This window comes from Tachypleus tridentatus, chromosome 1 (assembly GCF_004210375.1).
Source record: "Tachypleus tridentatus isolate NWPU-2018 chromosome 1, ASM421037v1, whole genome shotgun sequence".
Lineage (NCBI taxonomy): Eukaryota > Metazoa > Arthropoda > Merostomata > Xiphosura > Limulidae > Tachypleus > Tachypleus tridentatus.
In genome coordinates, this window is record NC_134825.1 from 166,427,131 (window position 1) to 166,439,296 (window position 12,166).

Consider the following 12,166-nt stretch of genomic DNA (forward strand, 5'->3'; position numbering starts at 1 on the left):
TGGAGTGAAATATGGTTTTAGGTGAAAAAATTAACCATTAAAAGTTTGATGAGAGATTTATCTTTTTCTGGCATCAAAACCCCATATTTTGATTTAAATAGAACTTTAATGTTTCAGTACCTATAGTTCTCAGTTAATCATAGTATAAACTTTGTCATCTAATGAGAGAGAGGGAAAGTTATTCAGAAAAAATATATATATATATATATATACATACAAGTTGAGAATTAAGGTGGCTCAAAAAGAAATGTTAAATATTTCAATGATTGTTAAAAAAAGACTAACCTCTAATGCAGTCATGTGGGTGTTTATTGATTGTTAAAAAAAGACTAACCTCTAATACAGTCATGTGGGTGTTTATTGATTGTTAAAAAAAGACTAACCTCTAATACAGTCATGTGGGTGTTTATTGATTGTTAAAAAAAGACTAACCTCTGATACAGTTATGTGGGTGTTTATTGATTGTTAAAAAAAGACTAACCTCTAATACAGTCATGTGGGTGTTTATTGATTTTTAAGAAAAGACTAACCTCTAACACAGTCATGTGGGTGTTTATTGATTGTTAAAAAAAGACTAACCTCTAACACAGTCATGTGGGTGTTTATTGATTTTTAAGAAAAGACTAACCTCTAACACAGTCATGTGGGTGTTTATTGATTTTTAAGAAAAGACTAACCTCTAATACAGTCATGTGGGTGTTTATGGTAGCTAAATTTTTATTATCATATATTTCTCACAGTAAATGTCAGTGTTTGAATCAAATAAGATCACCTCATATTAACATATAAAATAACCGACTTTGTCTTTAAAGTCTATATTCAAGCACATACAAACATAATTTAAAAACATTCTATTCGTATCTTAATAGAACCTAGTAAACAAATATCTTTCAAACTATAATTCAAATACACCTTGGCCAGTTGAGGTCACCCTTCATTCACAAATACATAAACAAAAATATAACTAGCTTCTCTCTATCCATATACTTATCCAAAAGAATTTTAAGATAATTTAAAAGAATAATGCAAACACCATCACATAAAACATTCTACCAGTTTACCAAAATTCAAATTTCTGTCAAAGGGAAAATCTACATTTAGCTTTCCTAGGCTTAAAACTATTACCCTTGTTTCATGATGACAATATACCCACTTGAAATAAAAATCCATTTTCAAGATTACTGGTATGGGTATTAAAACTTTAATTAAAATAAAGTACAGAAACTCTCTTTGTTAACCTGAAAATGACTTAAAGTCAAAACATTGTTCTGTGTTTTATTTTAATTAAAGTTTTAATACCCATACCAACCATCTTGAGAATATATTGTTACCTTTGCTGTTCATATCTCCAACTTCTTAATTGTATCATTGAAACAAACCATCCACAGCGACACTATCCAAACCCCTATCAACTCTGAACAACCAAGTCTTCTCCAAGCCTTAGAGACATCCTCATATTTGAAACAACTCAAAACAGGCACCAATCAACTAGTCATCTTTTCACTTACATATTTATCATGTTGACGTCTTTCTAACAGTAAGGGGGGCCATAACTGTATATATAATACTCTAGAAAAGGCCTTACTATGGTCTTAAACATACAATACATTTCTGGTTCTTTAATTCAAAATTACTTTTAATTACAGCAAAGAACTCTATGTTTCCAACATCTCAATCTCAGTGGAGTGCTTCAGAATTTCATCAAAAATCACACAAAAGTCTCTGCCTTTTCTTTTGAAAAAACATTATATTTCATCTAACAAAACAAGCATGTCCTTTTCAAATGTCCTTTAATTATTCTGTGCTTAATAAACTACCATTTGGAAACAAGTATTCCTTTCAAGTCTTGTAAAGTTTTAATACCACATTTCATTGTAGCGAAACGTACATAACCATAAATAATAGGATCAATGCTATAAACCCTAGGTCTTGGTTTTATAAGAGAAAAATAATTAAGGTTCTCAAAAAAAATGTTGTACAAACCTGGTAACGTACATTTTTGAAGTGTTCCAATTTCAAAGATGTGTGAAAATAACAAAAGTTTAATCTTTCCAAGTAGCAATTATAAAACTTTTTCCAATATAAAACTGAAAAATCAGCATATAATGAGGACTTTAAATTATCTAAGGATGATTTTGATTAGTTTTTTGATTAAGTCAAGATATTGTGCTAAAGCATTATCTCAACCCATTATCTTAAACCAGGAATATTCCTAAATGAAGTATTATAAGTTTATAGCATTTTACTACTACAAATGAAACCAAATGTTTTGGTAAGTTATGTTATTTGTAGTAAACAGATAATGAACAATCTCAAATGATATACTCCAAACTTATTGATATACATGTTTTGATCACTTTGGAGCTAAAATGCTGTAAGTAACAAAAACAAATAAATTAATTCAATATTCCAGTTCTACAATTTCAAAACTTACACAACTGAAATTAGTAAACATGAAAAACCTGACAATGACTACTATTAAATGTACAACTGCAACAAAATTACAAAATCATGGGCTACAATATTTACTAAATATACATAAATATCAAAATTAGCTAATCACTAACTTGAGATTTGTTTCAAATTCAGAATCACATGCAGAAACACAGATTATTCAATATAAGTCTCAATAACATCATGTCATGTAATGCATCATACAAACATTTGTTGTTGTTTTTAACTAATCAGTATTGCATTAAGAATCACCTATCTCAAAATCTTCAGAAACTAAAAGTCTTACAGTATAAAACCTTCAGCATAAAAGTTAACAATTACTGACTTTTTTTGGTAATATTAATTATGTATATACACGCTTTATGGATCCAACACAATTTCAAACATGATTCTACAGCATCACACCTCAATTTATTTTGAAACAGTTAACACTTCTCTCACAAATAATGTATTGTACTGCACGAACAAAGTGAAAATAACAATACTGACTAATAGTTATAAATAAGAAACTCATCCTTAAAAAACAAAACAATCTGTTCAAGTTAATGAATAATTATGTAATAACCACAATTAAATGTTTGGTTTCAATTTCTAAAATCAAAAACATTTTCTACATTACACATACTGTTACATAAAACCTACTGATGTAATGTAAAAACTTAACGAGTATTAGGCCTAAAACAAATTCAGAGCAGGTCCAAATAGAAACAAAAACTGAAAAAGTAACTCACAAGTGCAAGATAATATTTTTCTTCCAGAAATTGTTTTTGTCGTCTTTAAATATTCAAGCTTAGCTCTACAATTTATTTTCATTCATTTTTTTAACTGTTTTGTTCAACCAACATGACAATAAATTCCATATTTCTGGGTCATTTACTCTACAAGTACCCTAAACATTGTCAAAAAAGAAATATTAACGTTACTTAACACGCATATTGGCACCACTTCACTAGTTTCACAGGCAACATTCGTATTATTTGCATTACAGTACTGAACAAGACACGTACACCCTAATTTTCAGTGACCATTTTAATCATGTTGCTACAATTAAAAATTCAACTTGCAACAAAGTTTAAAATCAAGGTTTATATACAATATGAAAAAAACTATAGGCCAGTTTTACAACTCAACTTAATTCAACTGGCAACAAAGAGAATTTTCAGGCACTTGAATTTAAATGAAATAAACACATCAAAATGTGTCAAGTTGTCAATATTTTGGTTTACGTTACGATCTGCACTTATTCCATAGAAAATTTTGAGCTGTGTTATTCATATTGGTTTGTATTATTGCTCCAGTTTGCCTTTACCTGCTCCTTCATTATTGCATTACTATATGAAAAAGACTACTGTCTCTGAACACCCTGAACATATGCTAGGAGTTTCTTTACCTGCATTCTGCTTTAACATGTTAAACTTCAATAGTTTGGTTCATAAACAATAAATATCTTACTAAAGCCAGTCCTCAGGTTCAACCCAAATAACAAAACTACAGTTTTCTGACCTGACTAATATGGTTTCAATGAATGCTAGAAACACATTTCACATCAATTTCTGTATATTATTAAAATTTTTAAGTCTGGTCTTGAGACAATTACAATACTCACTATTTGAAAGAATGTAAACATTCAAGTCACTCGCAATCCTTTATCACATACCTTTAACAGGGGTTTCCAAATCAATATTCCTAGTTATAGGTTCTAAAAAATACTTTAAAGAATATAGCAATTAGCTCTAATCTATCAGTAATAAACTTTTGAAATCAGTTCATTAATCTACATGTGACAGCAGGTACAGCAAACATGTGTTCCATTAAAAATATATTATCAAAATTAAAATTAAGGCCAAAACAAATATTTTCCCCAAGAAAATTAAAATCTTATTGGTTTTCAATATGTCATACACATAATTAGGCTATACAAACATGCAATTACTGAGACTGCCACCATAATTTGCTTATCTCTTCTCAGAACAATCAATCACTGTTCAGACATGTGGCCTCTAGAGGGCATGAATGTGCACTCTTTCATAAACTACCAGCAGAGATAATTTGTAGCTAACCTATGTAGGACACAGTGTGGACTGTACATTTTAAAATGTGTATATATCAACTTTCAGCTTACTATAAATACTATAAAAGTTTATTCTAAATCATGTGATAGTGACCTACATATGGAGGCATTGTTCCACCAACTAATTAATTAGTATAACAATACAAATTTATTTAAAAACTTGATACCAATGTAAAGACATTATTTTACCATTTACTGATTAGTGAGTGTAACAGTAGGAATTTGTACAAAAACATAAGTCACCCATGTAAATATAGAGGCACTGTTTCACTTAGTAAGTGAAGAAACAGTTTGAATTTATACAAAAAATTAAGACACCAATGTAAATGTAGAGGCACTGTTCCACTTAATGATCGAGTTTAACAGTACAAGTTTATCAAAAACATGCAACACCATGTGCATGCAGAGGCACTGTTCAACCTACTTATTTACTGTGTGACACCAGTGTGCATGTAGAGGCACTGTTCAACCTACTTACTGAGAGTAAAAGTAGGAATTTATCCAAAATCACACACCAATATAAATACAGACATATGGTTCTATCAACTTATTGAGTTTAACAGTAAGAATTTATTGAAAAACACAATACTAATACATGTGGAGAGACACTGTACCACCTACTAAATAGTAAACTAAACAGCACATGATCTACCTGGATAGCACTGGTATTAATATTAGCAAATGTGCTTATACCAACAGTGTAAAACCTCCACCAGAGAAAGTCAGTTATGTGTATAATGATTAATAAGAAAATATGAACTGGGAAGCAATACTGAGTTGGCAAAAACTTAATAAATGTGTTTCAATATTGAAAAATGTAAAACAATGTACTATAAATAGGTATGTGAAAGTACTGAATGGATCTACATCTTGTATGACCTGAACACTCGTGCTGAGAAAAGAGAGCACAATTACTCAAAACACAAAACTATTTCCTGAAAACTGTACTGTAGTAAAATAAAATAACTAGCATTTAAAACATAACTATTACACTCTTCAAGAGATAACACACTTTAGTAATGTTGGCACTTTTGGTCTCCCTATGACTAAATGGATACACACACAGAACAAAATGCAGAAACAGATTACTATCAGAGGATTCATAATTTTCTCAGAGAAAGTATGGTTAATATTACTTATCTTCTATGAAGCACGCAGAAACTAGAAGTGAAGATGCTTTGTTCAAAGTTGTTGAACAACTTACTGTGGTAGTCTATTCAACATGTTCAGGACCCTAGCTGTTAAAACACACACAAGGAAAAGTATTCCAAAAGCTTTTGTGGCTGAAAGTTAAGAAGTTAGAAACAGTGACAGACATGTTTGTGATGAAGCACACATGAAGAATAAGTCTGGAATTTTTGGATATTAAAATGTAATTATTAAGTAGCTAGATCTAAAGAGAATACCCGTTTAAAACACTGTAAACAGAACAGCTAGTCACTGATGAAGATATTTATAAAGTTGTGTGGAGAATATTGAAATGAATGACTAGAAGAGGTATGAAAGAAATTTTACAAAACAGAGCTGTGTAATAATCTGTTTACCTTTAACAGACTTCACTTGAAAAATAATGATATTTACCTAGTTTTCATTAGTAATAAAGCAACTAACTGAGAGTTGTTTAGATAGGATTGTCAAAAAGTATACGTAACATAACAATAGAACAGGTGGCTTTTGTCATTATTTTCACACATTAAACATCACTGATTTAACAGATATCTTGGTGACATAAAGACTGTATTGCCTTTGAGTAGTTTATGCAAGAATATTTTGGTTGAGCTGCCATTTCTTATCAGGTTATCCACATATGGAACAGGTAAACAAAAACTAATTAAAGTACTACAAAAAATTAACAATACATTTATGGACATGTGAATCACCAGTAAAAATCTGTCTTATCTGTAGGTCAAGAATGGTAAAGATTACAAACGACTATGCATGTCTTTTACATGTTTGGAATCCAAACATTTAACTAAACTAGAGGACACTAGCTAAGGACATGGACACCACTTAAGGTAGCATTACTTTTATAAATGACCTATGGATTAATATGCCTTCAAATATACTAAAACCAGCAATGATATTGAAGTTTAAGAGAAGACAAGTACCTTAAAAGGTTGAAAACACAATAATGTAAGTGTATCAACTGGTCACTTGTTATCTTTTGAAAATGTAATGAACCAGCAAATACAACTTGAGTTATTTATGCCTGCAAACACCGTTTAAAAAAAAAAAAGAGTTAAGGATACCAATGAACCTTTAATGAAACCGAACAGTAACATATTATGATGAATAAAATAAGACTAGAAACATTCTACTGGTGGTGGTATTATAAAATAGAATAATGAGATTTTTAATAATATACACACACACATAAAATGGGTGGTTTTGATACTATTAAATGGTATCTGTCACTTCACTTTCATAAAAGAACCACTTGAATGGTGGGATGAAATCATTGAAAATAATAAATATTCAGTTAACGTTTGTTACAAAATACTTATCTATTACACTTATGAAAAGGTTTACCAGGTGTCTTAGGTGGTATCAGTTTGTTTGCATTTCACGCACAGCTACATGAGGGCTATCTGAGCTTGCTATCCCTAATTTAGCAATAAAGGACTAGAGTGAAGACAAGCTAGTCATCACCACCCACTGCTAACTCTTGGATTACTCTTTTACCAACAAACAGTGGGATTGACTGTAACATTATTACACCTTCATGGCTGAAAGGGGGAGCACATTTTGGTGGGACAGGGATTTGAACCTGCAACCTTCAGATTGTGAGTGAAGTACTTTAACCACCTGGCCAAGTTGATGTCAGTTTGAATATAAATGCAAGTTTGTTATTTACCTTTTTGGAAGTGAAACACTAGATTTATATGTAGGTGATTTCTGCGATAATTCGAAGACTGAATGGGACGATCCTAACACACTGATTATGTTTTTTTCACATTGGCTACTGTTAAGTTTCAAGTTTCTCAACTCCCACAGTGTGAAAATATCTACATTTCTGAACAGTTTGGTATACATAATAAGGTGTCAACTTGCAACACAACTAACATTCAAACATGTCACTAAGCCAGGACTAAAACTTCACTGAAGATGTGTTGATATGCCAGCATTAATACACTAACAGTACTACTGAAATTAGCACACAGGATCGCACACCAAACTTGTAATGGTTTTCACACTATACCTAAAACAAGTGTTTTTGAATAGTTCACTATTCTTCTTCAGGAGAATGCAGTCCACCTCAACTGTTTTCCATTAGCACACGCATAACTGAATGAATATTCACATTATGCATTTATTATTTGTTGATGTTAGTGGTAGGACAAATAGGATTTTAGGCTATATCAATACTGAATGAAAATCTCTATTGTGTGGGTCACACTTGAGTAATGTGTTCAGTTTTAAATTCAGAGGAGGGCTGTGATGATACTTGGGATAGAAAGATTCTCATAGCAAGACTGATTAAGATATCTGACATTGCTTTCTCTTGGGTAGAAAAAAAAAGAGGAGATGTCTCACTGAGGTGAGAATTGTATGACTAAAGGGGCACAAATATAAATTTTAACAGGGTAGCAGCCATCTTCAAAAAAGCTTTACTTTCCTAAAAGGGTGGTTGGTCTTTTGAATTGGTAGGCTTCGGATGCAATGGATGCAGCTAATTTAAGGGAGTTTGATGAATATCTGAAGGCAAGCTTTAAGTGTTTTACTTTAAAGTTTTTTGGATAAGATAACCGAGATGGACCAACACATCCCTTGTTTTATATAAAATGACACCCTTTACACGACATTTTTGATTAAGTAAATTTCAATGATTTTACTAGACACTTTTAACTATTCTCAGATTCATACAGCTTAATTATAAAATCTGATCTTCAGTAAACAACAGCTATCAAATCTATCTTCAATCAACTCTTCTCTATATTTAATGCCTTGCAGAAAAATCACAACCAACAGCTATTCAAATATATACATAACTTAATGTATTACATGATTTTGTAACTTTCTTACCATTACTTGATTTTAAGTCTCGATGAATAAGTGAAATTGGACCCTCAGAATGTAAGTAGTTCATTCCCCGAGCTATCTGTATTGCCCAACCAACTAAAACATCTGGAGGAATTGTGCGTCCACTAAGTACACGATTCAGAGGTCCACCTCTTGAATATTCCATTACTAAACACAAGTTGGGTTCTTCGAGGCAAACACCTTTCAGTGTAACAATGTTTGGATGATTTAAGAGCCAATAGATTTTAGCTTCTTGTCTTACACTCTGTGCTGTAGCACTGATATCTTCATCTGGGTCTTGGCGAGCAGCTTTCACTGCAACTTCTTCACTTTTCCAGAATCCTCTGTATACCTTCCCAAAACCCCCAACACCAATTACTTCTTCTAGTTCTAATTCAGAAAACTTTATTTCAAATGGTCGATTAGAATTTCCTACGCACTGTGTCACGAAATTGCTAGGAAAAATCCCAACCTTTTCGCCAATTTTTCCTGTCCACCATCCCTCGTCCCCTGATATTTTAGCATCTTTGGAGAGCACTTCCACCTGTTCTCCCCGACGCAATGATAGTTCGTCCTCACCTGCCGCATCGTAGTCGTAGAGGGCTGTCCACAGCCGATCTTCATCACGGCCATTTTCGTTTCGCAAACCAACCTGAAAGGGTTCCATGGACAGGAGAACTGCACTAGGCATTCGTCAAAATGTTGGGATAAATTCCCCAGGACCTATTTTTGTTGTCTCAAACCGGTGAGAGGCCCTCTCCCTGTCTGTTGTTTTAGCCTGAAGGCTAGTAAAAGGCCTACGAGGGCAACTCATTTACATGGTTATTAGCAAAATTACTGGAATAGAAATGCCTATATGACGTAGCTTATTTGATGAATTTGCTCGTTTTATACACTTCTTAGCCATTTTAAAGTTTCAATATTAGTGTTATACTTTCGAAAATTACCTCGCTTCATCTGTATGATGCGTAGGCCTATCTACCGCTGTACCGCAATGTAACAAACCACCATTGAAAAGCACTCGCTCACCACCACTTAGTTGTAATCTGCCAGAAGGACAGAAGGCGGAGCCACCAATGACGTCACGTTAGATGTAGCTTACATTTCAACGCCCCTTGTGAACTGTTTAATTAAGACCCGTTATTATCACCTTTACTCGGGAATAATACTTCAAAATTTAATTACAGGCGAAAAGCCTCGTTAAACAGTATGTAGATAAATAAAATCCAAATTTAAAGAATTAATTTATTGTTATATATTATTTCTACTGGTTAGTCTAAATTTAACTATATGGTAAAATCATATACATTTTAATAATTGGCTACAACAATATAAAAATATAACACCTTTAATTTAGTTATCAAAATTCTAAAAAATAAAGGAAAGTTATTACAAATTTGCTTGAAATATTATTGAAATTAATTTAAACATTGAATTAAAATATTATTTTATAAATTACTTACGAAGATCGGCTTGTAAATATTTTTGAAATACTGAAAATAATCCCGTTATTTTTACTAGTTTATACTTTTATTGCTTGAGTTGACATTGCTTCAATACCAAATTCGTAATCGTTAATAAATCTCTGATGATGTTTTATAAAGAAAATATTTTATCAAAATTGTATGTTATATCATTAAGGCAGTACCTTCATGTTAAGAGATAATTGAACTTCTATAAAGTCAATAAACCTTTTACGTTATTTACATATTTTTGCTACTAAATGTTAAAATCATACACGAAACACTATGTTCTTTGATAAAAATATAAAAGAGGTCTCTTAAGATATCAAATTATAAAGTATATAATTTTTTAATCGTAAATATTATCTAAATATAATCGTAAACTTAAATGTTCTCACTGTTACCAGTTCTTGAAACATACTGGGTTGCCATCTATTGGTTAAACAAATTATTCAAATCTGGTTATAACTATGTTCTGTCATCGTCGTATTAATTAAACAGGAAAGTTGGTAGCGTTCGTATGATATTATTGTTATTTATAATTTTTGTTTACCAACTTATTTGTGAGCTTGTAGATTTTTCTACGCTGTGTATCGCTTTTAATTAGCTGAAGTTTATTGACCCGGCAGGTAAATGAGTTTTGAAACACCTGAACTCAGTGAAATTTAATTCTGAATTCTCAAACTTACAAAAAAGCAATTTCTCTGTTTTAATAAAGTATAATTATGTGTACAATGGGTGTTGATCAGGGCGTAGATTTTTTACACCCAATGCGGGGAATGATTTTGCAACCACATATGCGGACTGTTCAATTTGCAAATTGGTAATCTCTGATCACGTGAACCTGAAAGCTGTAAACATGCAGTCACAGAGTAATCCTGTTGCCACAATACTTTAAGGTTTCCATGTAGGTTTGTATAAGTGAGGTGTTGTGAACAGTTTCCAAAATGTTAATAGAATAAAGACAAATGTGTCACAACTTAACTGCCACATGAATTTATTCCTGCACACTGCACAGTATAAAAGATGGCCATTATACTTGACAAGGTTACTAATAACTTTTATTGCATGAATTACGTTTTCAAATATTAATAAAATTAGTAATTACCCTTGATAAGTTTATATCTACTGAAAGACTGTTCATGTTGTTTGATAAAAATGATTAATTGCGAACTCTTGAAAATTACACATCAATACAATGTAGCACATAATTATTCATACTTTTCATTGAAGATTCATTTAGTCCTCTATTCTACATGTTCCCAAATGTAGATCTCCTTTGTCACAAATATACTATATTCCTGTTAAAGCTCATCAAAAGGCAAACACGTTGTGATATAATGTCTATAAGCACGTCCATTAAATAAAAACACCTAAACAAAAACTAGCAATACAATTCGAGTAGAGGCTTCAGGCTGTTGAAATTGCTCCTTTTGTGTTCTAATTATACAAGAAAATACAATATTTTCACTATATATGATAAGAGAATATATTGTTCTTTCACCATAAAGCACCAGCACTTTATTAGAGGGTGGTGATAATCTGACATTTCATGGATTAATGAGGGCCACAAACACAGGTCTAATGAGCCCTGTTGTAAAATCGAGGCTCAGACTAAAGGGAGCGGAGGGGTTGATGTAGGGCGCGTTTGGATCTAAGCGGCCCGAACCTGTCGTTAACTGTACACTAAACGTACTATGGTCAGCAGCTTCGGCAGCTAAGGAGAGTAAGGCGTTCGACAATAAAACCGGCTAGACATGCATAAGAACAAATGGCGTAAGAAAACTGCACAATATACACATAAGATTGATGCAACTACAAGCTACAAATAACCTGCCAGATCTAGATCACAGGAGTTTACGCTTGGGAGTAATATTTTCGAATTTCATGCTCTGTTCAATCTGCTGTGATGAAAATTTTACTTAATCTCATACTACGTAAAAGACGTAGGAAGATTCTGTGATAGTGCTTGCAAGCCTTGCATGTATACTTAGGCTTACTGACTGATACTTACGAACTATCGCTTAGATCGAAAAGCTTAGAAGCACGCCTATATTAAAGATGTACATTTCGGCTACTGAAAAAGCCTACATCTAGGCCTAATTATGTAATTCGATTGATAAGAACACGAGAATCACAAGAACAAACACTCAATTTG

At 32.1% G+C, this 12,166-nt stretch overlaps 1 protein-coding gene across 1 annotated transcript in view; it reads right to left on the minus strand.

The window, feature by feature from the left end:
• Positions 1 to 9,587, minus strand: part of LOC143229832 (mitogen-activated protein kinase kinase kinase 11-like) — a 75,432-nt gene extending 65,845 nt beyond the window's left edge. Inside the window, exon 1 of the mRNA XM_076462653.1 lies at positions 8,549 to 9,587. Coding sequence (XP_076318768.1) covers positions 8,549 to 9,236 — 688 coding nt within the window. The 5' untranslated portion in view covers positions 9,237 to 9,587. The remainder of the gene's footprint in view (positions 1 to 8,548) is intronic.
• Positions 9,588 to 12,166: the final 2,579 nt, after the last annotated feature.